The 21020-nt window shown below is 47.8% G+C and overlaps 1 protein-coding gene across 2 annotated transcripts in view; it reads right to left on the minus strand.

Moving 5' to 3' along the window:
* LOC309560030 (relaxin receptor 1-like) overlaps nt 1-21020 on the minus strand; it is a 269217-nt gene that overhangs the window by 92424 nt on the left and 155773 nt on the right. For both annotated transcript variants that reach the window (XM_082263532.1, XM_082263531.1), the window contains 2 exons: nt 20945-21016; nt 20737-20808 (listed from right to left, as the gene is read on the minus strand). In XM_082263532.1, the coding sequence (XP_082119658.1) occupies nt 20737-20808; nt 20945-21016 (144 nt within the window). The remainder of the gene's footprint in view (nt 1-20736; nt 20809-20944; nt 21017-21020) is intronic.

A 21020-nucleotide genomic window follows, 5' to 3' on the forward strand; every position in this document is an offset into this window, starting at 1 on the left:
TGGCACCGTGCATTCCACGTGAAGTAACGGACAACTATACTAACTAGAAAAAGTGTATCCAAATCAAAATCCCAGCGAGTCGGGAATGCCCCGTACACCCACTCCGCATAACTCATGCGATAGAGAAAGGGGATGCCTAGAGCCCTCCCCACCCTTTTATACACCTCTATGTTAAAGGGACACTGGAGCAAAAAGTGGTCCATAGACTCCACTTTACCAACACACTCCACTCTAGGACAATCCCGATCATCCACAGGGCGATGCTTCAGGTTCCCTCTCACATAGAGCCTTCCATGGAAAGCGAGCCAGGCTTGATCCCTAAACTTCAAAGGGATTCTTCCTAAGTTAATTAAACGCAACCCCTCCCTCATTACGGGGCCTGGGCAATCCCTTAAGGTCAGCGACACACTGAAAGCAGAGCCCAAAATCCTCTTCTCCAGAAGCTTTCTGGGGAGGGACTTGATATCCCCCACTGTCACCTGCCACTGCCTAAGTATTTTCAGACACGGGGCAACATAAGCCGGAAGCTTGCCATGTCGGACTCTCAGACTTTTCACTGGCCCGCCATCTTCCCAGCATCGCAGAAAAGGCCTAAACCAAGATTGAAAAATACCCACCCATCCCGGCGGGGTCTCTGCTAACATATTACCAAGATTATACTTTAAAAAAAGCAGAGAAAAGAAAACTATAGGGTTGACCATTCCTAGACCACCCTCCCGCCTGGACAGGTAAGTTACATTGCGTTTGATCAGGTTCAGCCTATTTCCCCATAACAGTTGGAAAAAGCAGCTGTACACCCTTGCATATAGAGATTCCGGCAAGATACAGACAAAGCTGACATATAAAAAGATTGGGATCAGGTAAGTTTTAATCAAGTCAACCCTTTCCCTCAAGGAAAGTTTCCATTTCTTCCAGCTTGCCACCTTGGCATTGGCATTCAACAACCTGCTTTCCCAATTTCGATGACCATAGTCACCAGGACCAAATTTGATGCCCAACACTTTAATTTCCTGCTGGGGCTCTGGGAAGGCATCCGGAAGTTCGAAGCTTTCACCCTCCTCACCCATCCAGAAAACTTCACTCTTTTCATGATTGATTTTAGAGCCAGAAGCCTCAGTGTACTGCTCTATCACAGAGACCACCTCCTGCGCCTCCTCCATCCCAGAGATAATAACAGACACATCATCGGCATAGGCCACGACCTTCAAAGGCGGCACACCAGCAATGCCCAAAGGCACCCCACACAACGACCCACTCTCTAACCTTCTTATGAAGGGGTCGATTGCGAATACATATAGCAGGGGGCTCAAAGGACACCCCTGGCGCACACCAGAGCCAACCTCAAAAGGCCGTCCAACCCAACCATTAACAAGTGGGAAGCTCTCAGCCCCTTTATATAATGTTTTCAGCCAATCAATAAACCTCCCCTGCAGGCCGTATCTACCAAGTAGCAAATACAGGTACTCATGATTGACTCGATCAAAAGCCTTCGCCTGATCCAATGCCAGCAAGTACTTTCTCCATCCAGCAGCCCTGCATCACTCCAAAGCCTCCCGGACAGCTAAAATTGCTGAAAAGGTACTTCTGCCCTGGACCGAGCAGTGCTGATGATTGGACAACAAATCGCCTGCTACTGACGACAAGCGCCAAAAAAGAATCTTCTCCAAGATCTTTCTATCAACATTGAGAAGACTGATGGGGCGCCAGTTCTCAATTATTGAGGGGTCTTTACCTTTTGACAGAAGAATCACAGCGGATTGCCTCATGGAGGGAGGGAGAGAACCCTCTTCTAAACAGCTGTTATAAACCTCCGCTAAAAAGGGAGCCAGAATGGACTTAAAACACTTGTAAAATTCAGCTGTCAACCCATCTGGCCCAGGCGACTTTTTGGTAGCCAGCTTCTCTATAGCACGAACTACCTCATCCGCTGAAATTGGTTCTGTCAAATCCATCAAAGGCAATGTATCGTTTCCCAATCCTGGAGTAGAATCCAGAAAGCTTTCCATCCTGTCCCGACTAAGGTCCTTTCTTCCCAGGTCTGCGTAATAGGACCTGAAGATCTCCAGGATCCCTGATCTGGACTTCACCAGGGAACCCGTACTATCCCTCAGACCTATGACCGTCTTAACTGCTATGCCTTGCTTACAGTTCTGGTAAGGATCAGGCGAGTGATATTTCCCATAATCTCTCTCCAGAACCAAGGAGGCATGCCGGTCGTATTGACACTTCCTAAGAAGAAGCTTTACCTCCGAGATCTCCCCTGGATCTCCTCCATACGAGACAAGACGATCAAGCTTCCTCCGCAAATGCTGGTAGGCAATATACATACCAAGCTGCTTCTTCTTACTTATGGCCTTGAAAAGTCCAATCGCCCTTTGTTTCACAAGCTCCCACCACTCTGACTTACTGCTGCAAAAGTCCAGAATAGAAACCTGTGCCTGAAAAAAATCCTCAAAGGATTGTCTTACCTCTACATCTTCCAGGAGAGCCGAATTCAGTTTCCAGGTACCCCTTCCCCTTGGTGGAGTGTCCGAGGCATTCAGAGTCACAGACAGCATACAGTGGTCAGAGAACTCCACCGCCCTCAACTCAGGAGCCGAGAAAGCAGAGTTCTCCTTTAAAAAAAACCTATCTATCCTACTCTGACTATTCCCTCTCTGAAACGTGAATCCCGTGCTGCCAGGGCAGTGCTTAATGTGCACATCTACCAGGCCTGCTTGTCTAACCATATCTCTAAGAAAAACGCTATCATAACCCAGCCTGTCTATGGAGACCCTCCTGTCTTCAGGCCTAATTATGGTGTTAAAGTCACCTCCAAAGACAACCTGCTGGGATGTAAAAAGGAAGGGCTTGATCTTTGTGAAGAGGCATTTCCTGTCCCATTTTGACTGCGGTCCATAGATATTGATCAGGCGCAGGTCCTGCCCCCTAACAGAGACGTCTAAGACCATGCATCTCCCCATTTCTACCTCAATTATCCGCCGGCACGTTACCATATCGGTTTTAAAAAGAACCGCTACTCCGCTGCAAGGCTCAGCCGCAAGAGACCAAAAGGAGGGACCGCATCTCCACTCCCTTTTTGCTAGATGGACATCGGCCAAAGTATTGAGCCAGGTCTCTTGCAAAAATAAAATCTCAGCATCAAACTCACTGAGCAAAAATAAGGCAATATCACGAGCTCTTGCAGATTTCACGCTGGCGACATTAATGGTCGCCACCTTTATCAGAGCGGGCACTGCCATCAGGATGATTGGGGTAGTCGTTTCTGAACCTCCACCACACTCTCATCACCCGAAACAGCTCTCTTTACACTATGTGACTCCCCCTCATCCATAGATGATAAACAAATAGATAAATCCGACACCAACTCCTCCCCTGATAAAACCGAAAATGTGTTGCCAAGAGGAACCCCTCCTGGCTCTAACTGTAAGGAAGAAACGACCACTTTACTGGTCTTCCTCTTCTTCTTTTTCTTCCTCTTTGTCCTCTCCCACCCCTCCTCATCCGAATCCTCCACAACAGAGGGTGAGACATGGGACATGGACACCTCTCCCTCAACCCCATCGACCCCACCACCATCCAGCACCCCTGCACCCTCTTGGCCGCGTTTGCGGTGTCGAGAGACAGGGACTGGAGGTGGAGTAGGCCGAGGGGGAAGATCCACTATACCCGCCCCCCCAGCAGCTTCCGCTAGTCTGGAGGATCTACGCACAGTAGATGTAGGAACAACCACAGGAGGGACAGACTCAGGGACCACATCACCAGGGGAAACAAAATCTGACACAACAGACACAGGAAGGACAGACTCAGGGACCACCTCACTAGGGGAAACAGAATCTGACACAACAGACACAGGAGGGGCAGCAACAATTTCCTCTCTAACTTCAGCTGCTTCATCTTCTTTATCAAGCCTCTGCAACTCAGTCTCCAATCCTGGCAAGTTATGCAGTGCCTCTGGGCACTGGCTATATGGATGACCCAGCTGCTGGCACAAATTGCACCGAATCTGGGTGCATTCTCTGGCCAAATGGCCTAAATCCTGGCACAGTGAGCACTTCTTGTGGGTGCAGGACGATGCAAAGTGGCCTTTATCACCACATTTATTGCACACCTTAGGCTGACCTTGGTAGAAAATGGTCAGCCTATCCCTACCCAGAAAGGCTGAGCAGGGAAGGTGCTGAACTACATCGCCCAGCACCCCCAATTTTAGTGACACTGTCCAGGCCCCTGTCCATATCCCATGCTCATCAAGGACCTTCCGCAGTGGAGTGAGGACCTCGCCATATCGGCGTAGCCATACTAATAAATCAGCCTCTGGTATGGATTCGTTACGCACCAAAATGGTCACTGATTTTATCAGAGGCTGCCTTGAAATCACTTTTGGCACCAAACCACTCCACTGCTGAAGGCCCTTGCACCTCCTAAATCTCTCCCAGAAGAGATCCAAACTTTCAGGTTTTACAAACGACAAATCAAATTCATAACTCCCCACCGGGCAAATTAAAGCAAAAATATCACAGGCTTTAAACCCCATTTCCAAAATCAACTCAGCCACCCTCCCCCTTACTGGTGGAGTTCCATCCCCCACCCACCTCAACTTTACCACATTCCTCCTCCTACACCCACCAAACCTCCCTGAATTTTGACTAATAACAGAATTACCACCACCCACCCTGGTGTGACTCCCCAAAGCTGAAGCATAGCTTCCCACATTCCTCCCAGCAGAAAATCCATCAGTTTTTTTTTAATTATCTGACACACACTTAGCAGATAACGATTGCACAGATTCGGGATTGATCTGTGCAATCGAATCTTTCCTCTGCTGAGCAGGAGGAGAAATGTCATTTTTATTTTTCCCAGCATTACTAACCCCTTCACCACCACCCACCACATTCATTGCTTTAACATTAATGTCATTTTGTATACTTGCTGGGATATTTATTATTGCTGTTGTCTTCACAGCAGAATCCATAGCTGCTGCTGCACTGGTAAGAACTCCAGCTGTCATCTTCTCTTCCACTAGGACAGGGTTTTCAGCTGTGGAAATAGCATTCTGTTTTAACACAGCAACAGGTGAAACATTGCAGGAGACTTCCATAGCTGCTTCCACTTCACTTCCAACACTATGTTGATCCCCTCCCCCACCAGCAATCAGCTGGTCAATCAGCACTGGAAGACCGGGAGGCTCAGGTGAACATGAAGCATGCTCTTTGGAGCTGGCAGCCATTTTGCTTGCTGTGGGACTACTGGTCTCAGCCAGACCAGCAAAATCCATGCCTGGGGTGTTTAATGCAGGTCCATCCACATTCATCTGATGGTCCAGGGATTTTCCTTGCATGTCTGTCGGTTTCTCCACAGCGGTAACTCCAATAGGTAGCTGTATGCAGAGCTCCTTCTCACCTTGGACACCATCCACTACAGCAGATGGGGCAGACATGTTGGATGGCAGCATGGTGTACTGGGATTTCTCCACCATTACTGGCTTTGCTGGCTTGTATCTCCTCTGCCCATCCTCAGGGATTTCTGATGGATCATCAGAAAAGACAAACTTGTCTGCTTTTAGGGGTGACTCCATCTGCTGGATGAATGTCAGGGATCCATGTCCACTCTCAACCCCCTGGCTGGTTGCCGCTGGTGATTCCCAGTTCTGGCATGGGGGGAGAGGCGCAGAGGCAGATGGAGCCTGGTCATCCATTAACTGAGGCTGCTGATCCACAGAACTTGCTGATGCTTGGCTGGTAAAACGCCTCTCATTGTCAAACTTTTCTTTAAATGCTCCACTTCTGTCTTTCAGCCTTTCCAATAATAAAGATTGTTCCTTTACCTTTTCTTCCAATTCCTGTAACTCAGGCTTCATGGCTGTGCGATTTTTACTCCAGGCCTGGAAATACTTGGTTTTGAAGGATTTGTGTTCAGCCTTCAAAACTTTAAGTTTTTCTTCAGCTCTTCCAATCGCCCTAAAACGATTGATAACCTTCTGGCTGAAGACATCCGCATTCTCACCAGGGCCTGGACCCACAGACAGGTCCTCCACCTCCTCCTCACTAGGCCCCGTGTCATCAGGGGGATCCCTCCCAGGGCCTCCCCCAGGATCAGGCATTGTTCCTGGGCCAAGCTAGCAAGCAAGGCCCAGGCTTGAAAAGGGCTGGTTCTCACAGAGAGCTCCTTGGGTGTGTCCTCCTCCTTCTTCCCACTGACCAACAATGTAAGGGACATTCTTCTCACTGACCACCAATGTAAGAAACATTCTTCCCACTGACCACCAATGTAAGAAACATTCTTCCCACTGACCTCCAATGTAAGGGACATTCTTCCCACTGACCACCAATGTAAGGGACATTCTTCCCAATTTTTGTTTATTAAAAGTCTTGCAATCAATAATCATAAAATCAATATACATAAATAAATATATACATATTTACATGAAAAGGGGAAAAAAAAATACATAGCAAATTCTGCTCTCAAATAAAGACTGCCTTTACAGCAAAAACAAAACTCACATCATGAAACACATCATTACCGGGAAAAATAATCTTAATTAGACTCACACCACCACACCAGACATCAAACCTGCGAGGTCAAGAAACAAAAACCACTCCCATTATGCATGCAGCCCTTCTTCAAAAATGAAGATATTAACTAACAAAAGCTAAGGGTGTGAAAGAAATAGCATAGGAAAAAAGCTTTTCACCCAGAGATGGACAGTTCACCAAAAGCAGGTCTGATATTCCTCCACGCCCTTATCCAGACCGCTCGAGGCTCCCTGCCCTTCTCAAGACCCCGAATCTTCCCAACCTCACCCAGAATATCGTACACCACCACCTCGACAGGGAGGACTTTCTTCCGCAGGGTAATCTGGCACCGTGCATTCCACGTGAAGTAACGGACAACTATACTAACTAGAAAAAGTGTATCCAAATCAAAATCCCAGCGAGTCGGGAATGCCCCATACACCCACTCCGCATAACTCATGCGATAGAGAAAGGGGATGCCTAGAGCCCTCCCCACCCTTTTATACACCTCTATGTTAAAGGGACACTGGAGCAAAAAGTGGTCCATAGACTCCACTTTACCAACACACTCCGCTCTAGGACAATCCCGATCATCCACAGGGCGATGCTTCAGGTTCCCTCTCACATAGAGCCTTCCATGGAAAGCGAGCCAGGCTTGATCCCTAAACTTCAAAGGGATTCTTCCTAAGTTAATTAAACGCAACCCCTCCCTCATTACGGGGCCTGGGCAATCCCTTAAGGTCAGCGACACACTGAAAGCAGAGCCCAAAATCCTCTTCTCCAGAAGCTTTCTGGGGAGGGACTTGATATCCCCCACTGTCACCTGCCACTGCCTAAGTATTTTCAGACACGGGGCAACATAAGCCGGAAGCTTGCCATGTCGGACTCTCAGACTTTTCACTGGCCCGCCATCTTCCCAGCATCGCAGAAAAGGCCTAAACCAAGATTGAAAAATACCCACCCATCCCGGCGGGGTCTCTGCTAACATATTACCAAGATTATACTTTAAAAAAAGCAGAGAAAAGAAAACTATAGGGTTGACCATTCCTAGACCACCTTCCCGCCTGGACAGGTAAGTTACATTGCGTTTAATCAGGTTCAGCCTATTTCCCCATAACAGTTGGAAAAAGCAGCTGTACACCCTTGCATAGAGAGATTCCGGCAAGATACAGACAAAGCTGACATATAAAAAGATTGGGATCAGGTAAGTTTTAATCAAGTCAACCCTTTCCCTCAAGGAAAGTTTCCATTTCTTCCAGCTTGCCACCTTGGCATTGGCATTCAACAACCTGCTTTCCCAATTTCGATGACCATAGTCACCAGGACCAAATTTGATGCCCAACACTTTAATTTCCTGCTGGGGCTCTGGGAAGGCATCCGGAAGTTCGAAGCTTTCACCCTCCTCACCCATCCAGAAAACTTCACTCTTTTCATGATTGATTTTAGAGCCAGAAGCCTCAGTGTACTGCTCTATCACAGAGACCACCTCCTGCGCCTCCTCCATCCCAGAGATAATAACAGACACATCATCGGCATAGGCCACGACCTTCAAAGGCGGCACACCAGCAATGCCCAAAGGCACCCCACACAACGATCCACTCTCTAACCTTCTTATGAAGGGGTCAATTGCGAATACATATAGCAGGGGGCTCAAAGGACACCCCTGGCGCACCCCAGAGCCAACCTCAAAAGGCCGTCCAACCCAACCATTAACAAGTGGGAAGCTCTCAGCCCCTTTATATAATGTTTTCAGCCAATCAATAAACCTCCCCTGCAGGCCGTATCTACCAAGTAGCAAATACAGGTACTCATGATTGACTCGATCAAAAGCCTTCGCCTGATCCAATGCCAGCAAGTACTTTCTCCATCCAGCAGCCCTGCATCGCTCCAAAGCCTCCCGGACAGCTAAAATTGCTGAAAAGGTACTTCTGCCCTGGACCGAGCAGTGCTGATGATTGGACAACAAATCGCCTGCTACTGACGACAAGCGCCAAAAAAGAATCTTCGCCAAGATCTTTCTATCAACATTGAGAAGACTGATGGGGCGCCAGTTCTCAATTATTGAGGGGTCTTTACCTTTTGACAGAAGAATCACAGCGGATTGCCTCATGGAGGGAGGGAGAGAACCCTCATCTAAACAGCTGTTATAAACCTCCGCTAAAAAGGGAGCCAGAATGGACTTAAAACACTTGTAAAATTCAGCTGTCAACCCATCTGGCCCAGGCGACTTTTTGGTAGCCAGCTTCTCTATAGCACAAACTACCTCATCCGCTGAAATTGGTTCTGTCAAATCCATCAAAGGCAATGTATCATTTCCCAATCCTGGAGTAGAATCCAGAAAGCTTTCCATCCTGTCCCGACTAAGGTCCTTTCTTCCCAGAAGGTCTGCGTAATATGACCTGAAGATCTCCAGGATCCCTGATCTGGACTTCACCAGGGAACCCGTACTATCCCTCAGACCTATGACCGTCTTAACTGCTATGCCTTGCTTACAGTTCTGGTAAGGATCAGGCGAGTGATATTTCCCATAATCTCTCTCCAGAACCAAGGAGGCATGCCGGTCGTATTGACACTTCCTAAGAAGAAGCTTTACCTCCGAGATCTCCCCTGGATCTCCTCCATACGAGACAAGACGATCAAGCTTCCTCCGCAAATGCTGGTAGGCAATATACATACCAAGCTGCTTCTTCTTACTTATGGCCTTGAAAAGTCCAATCGCCCTTTGTTTCACAAGCTCCCACCACTCTGACTTACTGCTGCAAAAGTCCAGAATAGAAACCTGTGCCTGAAAAAAATCCTCAAAGGATTGTCTTACCTCTACATCTTCCAGGAGAGCCGAATTCAGTTTCCAGGTACCCCTTCCCCTGGGTGGAGTGTCCGAGGCATTCAGAGTCACAGACAGCATACAGTGGTCAGAGAACTCCACCGCCCTCAACTCAGGAGCCGAGAAAGCAGAGTTCTCCTTTAAAAAAAACCTATCTATCCTACTCTGACTATTCCCTCTCTGAAACGTGAATCCCGTGCTGCCAGGGCAGTGCTTAATGTGCACATCTACCAGGCCTGCTTGTCTAACCATATCTCTAAGAAAAACGCTATCATAACCCAGCCTGTCTATGGAGACCCTCCTGTCTTCAGGCCTAATTATGGTGTTAAAGTCACCTCCAAAGACAACCTGCTGGGATGTAAAAAGGAAGGGCTTGATCTTTGTGAAGAGGCATTTCCTGTCCCATTTTGACTGCGGTCCATAGATATTGATCAGGCGCAGGTCCTGCCCCCTAACAGAGACGTCTAAGACCATGCATCTCCCCATTTCTACCTCAATTATCCGCCGGCACGTTACCATATCGGTTTTAAAAAGAACCGCAACTCCGCTGCAAGGCTCAGCCGCAAGAGACCAAAAGGAGGGACCGCATCTCCACTCCCTTTTTGCTAGATGGACATCGGCCAAAGTATTGAGCCAGGTCTCTTGCAAAAATAAAATCTCAGCATCAAACTCACTGAGCAAAAATAAGGCAATATCACGAGCTCTTGCAGATTTCACGCTGGCGACATTAATGGTCGCCACCTTTATCAGAGCGGGCACTGCCATCAGGATGATTGGGGTAGTCGTTTCTTAACCTCCACCACACTCTCATCACCCGAAACAGCTCTCTTTACACTATGTGACTCCCCCTCATCCATAGATGATAAAGTAGATAAATCGGATACTAACTCCTCCCCTGATAAAACCGAAAATGTGTTGCCAAGAGGAACCCCTCCTGGCTCTAACTGTAAGGAAGAAGTGACCGCTTTACTGGTCTTCCTCTTCTTCTTTTTCTTCCTCTTTGTCCTCTCCCACCCCTCATCATCCGAATCCTCCACAACAGAGGGTGAGACATGGGACATGGACACCCCTCCCTCAACCCCATCGACCCCACCACCATCCAGCACCCCTGCACCCTCTTGGCCGCGTTTGCGGTGTCGAGAGACAGGGACTGGAGGTGGAGTAGGCCGAGGGGGAAGATCCACTATACCCGCCCCCCCAGCAGCTTCCGCTAGTCTGGAGGATCTACGCACAGTAGATGTAGGAACAACAGGAGGGACAGACTCAGGGACCACATCACTAGGGGAAACAGAATCTGACACAACAGACACAGACTCAGGGACCACATCACTAGGGGAAACAGAATCTGACACAACAGACACAGGAGGGGCAACAACAATTTCCTCTCTAACTTCAGCTGCTTCATCTTCTTTATCAAGCCTCTGCAGCTCAGTCTCCAATCCTGGCAAGTTATGCAGTGCCTCTGGGCACTGGCTATATGGATGACCCAGCTGCTGGCACAAATTGCACCGAATCTGGGTGCATTCTCTGGCCAAATGGCCTAAATCCTGGCACAGTGAGCACTTCTTGTGGGTGCAGGACGATGCAAAGTGGCCTTTATCACCACATTTATTACATACCTTAGGCTGACCTTGGTAGAAAATGGTCAGCCTATCCCTACCCAGAAAGGCTGAGCAGGGAAGGTGCTGAACTACATCGCCCAGCACCCCCAATTTTAGCGACACTGTCCAGGCCCCTGTCCATATCCCATGCTCATCAAGGACCTTCCGCAGTGGAGTGAGGACCTCGCCATATCGGCGTAGCCATACTAATAAATCAGCCTCTGGTATGGATTCGTTACGCACCAAAATGGTCACTGATTTTATCAGAGGCTGCCTTGAAATCACTTTTGGCACCAAACCACTCCACTGCTGAAGGCCCTTGCACCTCCTAAATCTCTCCCAGAAGAGATCCAAACTTTCAGGTTTTACAAACGACAAATCGAATTCATAACTCCCCACCGGGCAAATTAAAGCAAAAATATCACAAGCTTTAAACCCCATTTCCAAAATCAACTCAGCCACCCTCCCCCTTACAGGTGGAGTTCCATCCCCCACCCACCTCAACTGTACCACATTCCTCCTCCTATACCCACCAAACCTCCCTGAATTTTGACTAATAACAGAATTCCCACCACCCACCCTGGTGTGACTCCCCAAAGCTGAAGCATAGCTTCCAACATTCCTCCCAGCAGAAAATCCATCAGTTTTTTTTAAATTATCTGACACACACTTAGCAGATAACGATTGCACAGATTCGGGATTGATCTGTGCAATCGAATCTTTCCTCTGCTGAGCAGGAGGAGAAATGTCATTTTTATTTTTCCCAGCATTACTAACCCCTTCACCACCACCCACCACATTCATTGCTTTAACATTGTCATTTTTTATACTTGCTGGGATACTTATTATTGCTGTTGTCTTCACAGCAGAATCCATAGTTGCTGCTGCATTGGTAAGAACTCCAGCTGTCATCTTCTCTTCCACTAGGACAGGGTTTTCAGCTGTGGAAATAGCATTCTGTTTTAACACAGCAGCAGGTAAAGCATTGCAGGATATTTCCATTGCTACTTCCATTCCACTTCCAGAACTATGTTGATCCCCTCCCCCATCAGCAATCAGCACTGGAAGACTGGGAGGCTCAGGTGAACATGAAGCAGGCTCTTTGGAGCTGGCAACCATTTTGCTTGCCGTGGGACTACTGGTCTCAGCCAGACCAGCAAAATCCATGCCTGGGGTGTTTAATGCAGGTCCATCCACATTCGTCTGATGGTCCGGGGCTTGCATGTCTGTCGGTTTCTCCACAGCGGTAACTCCAATAGGTAGCTGTATGCAGAGCTCTTTCTCACCTGGGACACCATCCACTACAGCAGATGGGGCAGACATGTTGGATGGCAGCATGGTGTACTGGGATTTCTCCACCATTACTGGCTTTGCTGACTTGAATCTCCTCTGCCCATCCTCAGGGATTTCTGATGGATCATCAGAAAATACAAACCTGTCTGCTTTCAGGGGTGACTCCATCTGCTGGATGAATGTCAGGGATCCATGTCCACTCTCAACCCCCTGGCTGGTTGCCGCTGGTGATTCCCAGTTCTGGCATGGGGGGAGAGGTGCAGAGGCAGATGGAGCCTGGTCATCCATTAACTGAGGCTGCTGATCCACAGAGCTTGCTGATGCTTGGCTGGTAAATCGCCTCTCATTGTCAAATTTTTCTTTAAATGCTCCACTTCTGTCTTTCAGCCTTTCCAATAATAAAGTTTGTTCCTTTACCTTTTCTTCCAATTCCTGTAACTCAGGCTTCATGGCTGTGCGATTTTTACTCCAGGCCTGGAAATACTTGGTTTTGAAGGATTTGTGTTCAGCCTTCAAAACTTTAAGTTTTTCTTCCGCTCTCCCAATCGCCCTAAAACGATTGATAATCTTCTGGCTGAAGACATCCGCATTCTCACCAGGGCCTGGACCCACAGACAGGTCCTCCACCTCCTCCTCACTAGGCCCCGTGTCATCAGGGGGATCCCTCCCAGGGCCTCCCCCAGGATCAGGCATTGTTCCTGGGCCAAGCTAGCAAGCAAGGCCCAGGCTTGAAAAGGGCTGGTTCTCTGAGAGAGCTCTTTGGGTGTGTCCTCCTCCTTCTTCCCACTGACCACCAATGTAAGGGACATTCTTCCCACTGACCACCAATGTAAGGGACATTCTTCCCACTGACCACCAATGTAAGGGACATTCTTCCCACTGATCACCAATGTAAGGAACATTCTTCCCACTGACCACCAATGTAAGGACATTCTTCCCACTGACCACCAATGTAAGGGACATTCTTCCCACTAACCACCAATGTAAGGGACATTCTTCCCACTGATCACCAATGTAAGGAACATTCTTCCCACTGACCACCAATGTAAGGACATTCTTCCCACTGACCCCCAATGTAAGGACATTCTTCCCAATTTTGTTTATTAAAAGTCTTGCAATCAATAAGCATAAAATCAATATACATAAATAAATATATACATATTTACATGAAAAGGGGGGAAAAAAAATACATAGCAAATTCTGCTCTCAAATAAAGACTGCCTTTACAGTAAAAACAAAACTCACATCATGAAACACATCATAACCGGAAAAAAATATCTTAATAAGACTCACACCACCACACCAGACATCAAACCTGCGAGGTCAAGAAACAAAACCACTCCCATTATGCATGCAGCCCTTCTTCAAAAATGAAGATATTAACTAACAAAAGCTAAGGGCGTGAAAGAAATAGCATAGGAAAAAAGCTTTTCACCCAGAGATGGACAGTTCACCAAAAGCAGGTCTGATATTCCTCCACGCCCTTATCCAGACCGCTCGAGGCTCCCTGCCCTTCTCAAGACCCCGAATCTTCCCAACCTCACCCAGAATATCGTACACCACCACCTCGACAGGGAGGACTTTCTTCCGCAGGGTAATCTGGCACCGTGCATTCCACGTGAAGTAACGGACAACTATACTAACTAGAAAAAGTGTATCCAAATCAAAATCCCAGCGAGTCGGGAATGCCCCGTACACCCACTCCGCATAACTCATGCGATAGAGAAAGGGGATGCCTAGAGCCCTCCACACCCTTTTATACACCTCTATGTTAAAGGGACACTGGAGCAAAAAGTGGTCCATAGACTCCACTTTACCAACACACTCCACTCTAGGACAATCCCGATCATCCACAGGGCGATGCTTCAGGTTCCCTCTCACATAGAGCCTTCCATGGAAAGCGAGCCAGGCTTGATCCCTAAACTTCAAAGGGATTCTTCCTAAGTTAATTAAACGCAACCCCTCCCTCATTACGGGGCCTGGGCAATCCCTTAAGGTCAGTGACACACTGAAAGCAGAGCCCAAAATCCTCTTCTCCAGAAGCTTTCTGGGGAGGGACTTGATATCCCCCACTGTCACCTGCCACTGCCTAAGTATTTTCAGACACGGGGCAACATAAGCCGGAAGCTTGCCATGTCGGACTCTCAGACTTTTCACTGGCCCGCCATCTTCCCAGCATCGCAGAAAAGGCCTAAACCAAGATTGAAAAATACCCACCCATCCCGGCGGGGTCTCTGCTAACATATTACCAAGATTATACTTTAAAAAAAGCAGAGAAAAGAAAACTATAGGGTTGACCATTCCTAGACCACCCTCCCGCCTGGACAGGTAGGTTACATTGCGTTTGATCAGGTTCAGCCTATTTCCCCATAACAGTTGGAAAAAGCAGCTGTACACCCTTGCATAGAGAGATTCCGGCAAGATACAGACAAAGCTGACATATAAAAAGATTGGGATCAGGTAAGTTTTAATCAAGTCAACCCTTTCCCTCAAGGAAAGTTTCCATTTCTTCCAGCTTGCCACCTTGGCATTGGCATTCAACAACCTGCTTTCCCAATTTCGATGACCATAGTCACCAGGACCAAATTTGATGCCCAACACTTTAATTTCCTGCTGGGGCTCTGGGAAGGCATCCGGAAGTTCGAAGCTTTCACCCTCCTCACCCATCCAGAAAACTTCACTCTTTTCATGATTGATTTTAGAGCCAGAAGCCTCAGTGTACTGCTCTATCACAGAGACCACCTCCTGCGCCTCCTCCATCCCAGAGATAATAACAGACACATCATCGGCATAGGCCACGACCTTCAAAGGCGGCACACCAGCAATGCCCAAAGGCACCCCACACAACGACCCACTCTCTAACCTTCTTATGAAGGGGTCGATTGCGAATACATATAGCAGGGGGCTCAAAGGACACCCCTGGCGCACACCAGAGCCAACCCCAAAAGGCCGTCCAACCCAACCATTAACAAGTGGGAAGCTCTCAGCCCCTTTATATAATGTTTTCAGCCAATCAATAAACCTCCCCTGCAGGCCGTATCTACCAAGTAGCAAATACAGGTACTCATGATTGACTCGATCAAAAGCCTTCGCCTGATCCAATGCCAGCAAGTACTTTCTCCATCCAGCAGCCCTGCATCGCTCCAAAGCCTCCCGGACAGCTAAAATTGCTGAAAAGGTACTTCTGCCCTGGACCGAGCAGTGCTGATGATTGGACAACAAATCGCCTGCTACTGACGACAAGCGCCAAAAAAGAATCTTCGCCAAAATCTTTCTATCAACATTGGGAAGACTGATGGGGCGCCAGTTCTCAATTATTGAGGGGTCTTTACCTTTTGACAGAAGAATCACAGCGGATTGCCTCATGGAGGGAGGGAGAGAACCCTCTTCTAAACAGCTGTTATAAACCTCCGCTAAAAAGGGAGCCAGAATGGACTTAAAACACTTGTAAAATTCAGCTGTCAACCCATCTGGCCCAGGCGACTTTTTGGTAGCCAGCTTCTCTATAGCACGAACTACCTCATCCGCTGAAATTGGTTCTGTCAAATCCATCAAAGGCAATGTATCATTTCCCAATCCTGGAGTAGAATCCAGAAAGCTTTCCATCCTGTCCCGACTAAGGTCCTTTCTTCCCAGAAGGTCTGCGTAATATGACCTGAAGATCTCCAGGATCCCTGATCTGGACTTAACCAGGGAACCCGTACTATCCCTCAGACCTATGACCGTCTTAACTGCTATGCCTTGCTTACAGTTCTGGTAAGGATCAGGCGAGTGATATTTCCCATATCTCTCCAGAACCAAGGAGGCATGCCGGTCGTATTGACACTTCCTAAGAAGAAGCTTTACCTCCGAGATCTCCCCTGGATCTCCTCCATACGAGACAAGATGATCAAGCTTCCTCCGCAAATGCTGGTAGGCAATATACATACCAAGCTGCTTCTTCTTACTTATGGCCTTGAAAAGTCCAATCGCCCTTTGTTTCACAAGCTCCCACCACTCTGACTTACTGCTGCAAAAGTCCAGAATAGAAACCTGTGCCTGAAAAAAATCCTCAAAGGATTGTCTTACCTCTACATCTTCCAGGAGAGCCGAATTCAGTTTCCAGGTACCCCTTCCCCTGGGTAGAGTATCCGAGGCATTCAGAGTCACAGACAGCATACAGTGGTCAGAGAACTCCACCGCCCTCAACTCAGGAGCCGAGAAAGCAGAGTTCTCCTTTAAAAAAAACCTGTCTATCCTACTCTGACTATTCCCTCTCTGAAATGTGAATCCTGTGCTGCCAGGGCAGTGCATAATGTGCACATCTACCAGGCCTGCTTGTCTAACCATATCTCTAAGAAAAACGCTATCATAACCCAGCCTGTCTATGGAGACCCTCCTGTCTTCAGGCCTAATTATGGTGTTAAAGTCACCTCCAAAGACAACCTGCTGGGATGTAAAAAGGAAGGGCTTGATCTTTGTGAAGAGGCATTTCCTGTCCCATTTTGACTGCGGTCCATAGATATTGATCAGGCGCAGGTCCTGCCCCCTAACAGAGACGTCTAAGACCATGCATCTCCCCATTTCTACCTCAATTACCCGCCGGCACGTTACCATATCGGTTTTAAAAAGAACCGCAACTCCGCTGCAAGGCTCAGCCGCAAGAGACCAAAAGGAGGGACCGCATCTCCACCCCCTTTTGCTAGATGGACATCGGCCAAAGTATTGAGCCAGGTCTCTTGCAAAAATAAAATCTCAGCATCAAACTCACTGAGCAAAAATAAGGCAATATCACGAGCTCTTGCAGATTTCACGCTGGCGACATTAATGGTCGCCACCTTTATCAGAGCGGGCACTGCCATCAGGATGATTGGGGTAGTCGTTTCTTAACCTCCACCACACTCTCATCACCCGAGACAGCTCTTTTTACACTATGTGACTCCCTCTCATCCATAGATGATAAAGAAATGCATAAATCGGATACTAACTCCTCCCCTGATAACACAGAAAATGAGTTGCCAAGAGGAACCCCTCCTGGCTCTAACTGTAAGGAGGAAATGACCGCTTTACTGGTTTTCCTCTTTTTCTTTTTCTTCCTCTTTGTCCTCTCCCACCCCTCATCATCCGAATCCTCCACAACAGAGGGTGAGACATGGGACATGGACACCCCTCCCTCAACCCCATCGACCCCACCACCATCCAGCACCCCTGCACCCTCTTGGCCGCGTTTGCGGTGTCGAGAGACAGGGACTGGAGGTGGAGTAGGCCGAGGGGGAAGATCCACTATACCCGCCCCCCCAGCAGCTTCCGCTAGTCTGGAGGATCTACGCACAGTAGATGTAGGAACAACAGGAGGGACAGACTCAGGGACCACATCACTAGGGGAAACAGAATCTGACACAACAGACACAGGAGGGACAGACTCAGGGACCACATCACTAGGGGAAACAGAATCTGACACAACAGACACAGGAGGGGCAACAACAATTTCCTCTCTAACTTCAGCTGCTTCATCTTCTTTATCAAGCCTCTGCAGCTCAGTCTCCAATCCTGGCAAGTTATGCAGTGCCTCTGGGCACTGGCTATATGGATGACCCAGCTGCTGGCACAAATTGCACCGAATCTGGGTGCATTCTCTGGCCAAATGGCCTAAATCCTGGCACAGTGAGCACTTCTTGTGGGTGCAGGACGATGCAAAGTGGCCTTTATCACCACATTTATTACACACCTTAGGCTGACCTTGGTAGAAAATGGTCAGCCTATCCCTACCCAGAAAGGCTGAGCAGGGAAGGTGCTGAACTACATCGCCCAGCACCCCCAATTTTAGTGACACTGTCCAGGCCCCTGTCCATATCCCATGCTCATCAAGGACCTTCCGCAGTGGAGTGAGGACCTCGCCATATCGGCGTAGCCATACTAATAAATCAGCCTCTGGTATGGATTCGTTACGCACCAGAATGGTCACCGACTTTATCAAAGGCTGCCTTGAAATTACCTTTGGCACCAAACCTCTCCACTGCTGAAGGCCCTTGCACCTCCTAAATCTCTCCCAGAAGAGATCCAAACTTTCAGGTTTTACAAACGATAAATCAAATTCATAACTCCCCACCGGGCAAATTAAAGCAAAAATATCACAGGCTTTAAACCCCATTTCCAAAATCAACTCAGCCACCCTCCCCCTTACTATTGGGGTTCCTTCCCCCTCCCACCTCAACTGTACCACATTCCTCCTCCTATACCCACTAACCTGCCCCCCAAAAAACCTCCCTGAATTGTGATTAACAGAATCCCCACCACCTACCCTGGTGCCACTCCCCAAAGCTGAAGCATAGCTTCCAACATTCCTCCCAGCAGAAAATCCATCAGTTTTTTTTAAATTATCTGACACACACTTAGCAGATAACGATTGCACAGATTCGGGATTGATCTGTGCAATCAAATCTTTCCTCTGCTGAGCAGGGGGAGAAATAACATTTTAATTTTTCCCAGCATTACTAAACCCTTCACCACCACCCACCACATTCATTGCTTTAACATTAATGTCATTTTTTATACTTGCTGGGATATTTATTATTCCTGTTGTCTTCACAGCAGAATCCATAGCTGCTGCTGCACTGGTAAGAGTTTCAGCGATCATCTTCTCTTCCACTGGGACAGAGTTTTCAGTTGTAGAAATAGAATCCTGTTTTAACATAGCAGCAGGTAAAGCATTGCAGGATATTTCCATTGCTACTTCCATTCCACTTGCAACACCATGTTGATCCCCTCCCCCACCAGCAATCAGCTGGTCAATCAACCCTGGAACACTGGGAAACTCAGCTGAAGCAAACTCTTTGGAGTTTGCAGCCATTTTGCTTGTAGAGGGACTACTGGTCTCAGCAGGAGCAGAAAAATCTATGCCTGGGGTGTTAGATGCAGGTCCATCCACCTTTCTTTCACAATCTGGTGATTCTGTCAGGGATTTACCCTGCATGTCTGCACCGGATTTCTCCTCAGCAATAACTGCAATATGCAGTTCCTTCTCACCTGGGACACCATCCACTACAGCAGGTGGGGCAGACATGCTGGAAGGCAGCATGGTATACTGGGATTTCTCCACCAGTACTGGCTTTGCTGGCCTGTATCTCCTCTGCCCATCTTCAGGGATTTCTGATGGATCATCAGAAAAGACAAACTTGTCTGCTTTCAGGGGTGACTCCATCTCCTGGATAAATGTCAGGGATCCATGTCCACTCTCAACCCCCTGGCTGGTTGCCGCTGGTGATTCCCAGTTCTGGCATGGGGGGAGAGGTGCAGAGGCAGATGGAGCCGGGTCATCCATTAACCGAGGCTGCTGATCCACAGAACTTGCTGATGCTTGGCTGGTAAATCTCCTCTCATTATCAAATTTTTCTTTAAATGCTCCACTTCTGTCTTTCAGCCTTTCCAATAATAAAGTTTGTTTCTTCACCTTTTCCTCCAATTCCTGTAACTCAGGCTTCATGGCTGTGCGATTTTTACTCCAGGCCTGGAAATACTTAGTTTTGAAGGATTTGTGTTCAGCCCTCAAACCTAAGTTTTTCTTCCGCTCTCCCAATCGCCCTAAAACGATTGATAACCTTCTGGCTGAAGACATCCGCATTCTCACCGGGGCCTGGACCCACAGACAGGTCCTCCACCTCCTCCTCACTAGGCCCCGTGTCATCAGGGGGATCCCTCCCAGGGCCTCCCCCAGGATCAGGCATTGTTCCTGGGCCAAGCTAGCAGGCAAGGCCCAGGCTTGAAAAAAGGCTGGTTCTCACAGAGAGCTCTTTGGGTGTGTCCTCCTCCTTCTTCCCACTGACCTCCAATGTAAGGACATTCTTCCCACTGACCCCCAATGTAAGGACATTCTTCCCACTGATCACCAATGTAAGGAACATTCTTCCCACTGACCACCAATGTAAGGAGCATTCTTCCCACTGACCCCCAATGTAAGGACATTCTTCCCACTGACCACCAATGTAAGGGACATTCTTCCCACTGACCACCAATGTAAGGAACATTCTTCCCACTGACCATCAATGTAAGGGACATTCTTCCCACTGGCCACCAATGTAAGGAACATTCTTCCCACTGATCACCAATGTAAGGGACATTCTTCCCACTGACCACCAATGCAAGGAACATTCTTCCCACTGACCACCAATGTAAGGAACATTCTTCCCACTGATCACCAATGTAAGGGACATTCTTCCCACTGACCACCAATGTAAGGGACATTCTTCCCACTGATCACCAATGTAAGGAGCATTCTTCCCACTGACCACCAATGTAAGGAGCATTCTTCCCACTGACCACCAATGTAAGAAGCATTCTTCCAACTAGCAGGACCCCCAGTTGGTTCTTTCTCTGCCTATGAAATAAACTTCTTTATGAAATGAAAGATACTTTGTTATCTTTTTAGCTTTATCATTTCTGGGATGTGAAAATAGTAACTTTTTATGTAAAAAAAATCCGGATGATCACAACCTATCAGTATTTGCTGTGGATGGTGCAGATCACTTACAGGAAATATAAAGAATTCAGGCCTTTGAATGCCCCGGGATGAATCTGGTTAACTCTGTTGTTATCTAAAATTCTAAAAGAGAGAAAAAATGTTGAACATAAAACACCAAAGTTAACTAAATGTCAGATAAGGACAATTCATCAATAATCTTGAAGGGATAATGTGCCCAAAGCCCTTGGCTTCTTACAGTATATGTCATGCAACTTACAACCATTCCAAGGAGCGAAGATCCTTAAAGACTTCAGCCCTCAAGACTTCGATCTGATTGTTACTAAGGAAACTGC

This window comes from Pelophylax lessonae, assembly GCF_965119305.1.
Source record: "Pelophylax lessonae genome assembly, chromosome: 7".
NCBI classification, from domain to species: domain Eukaryota; kingdom Metazoa; phylum Chordata; class Amphibia; order Anura; family Ranidae; genus Pelophylax; species Pelophylax lessonae.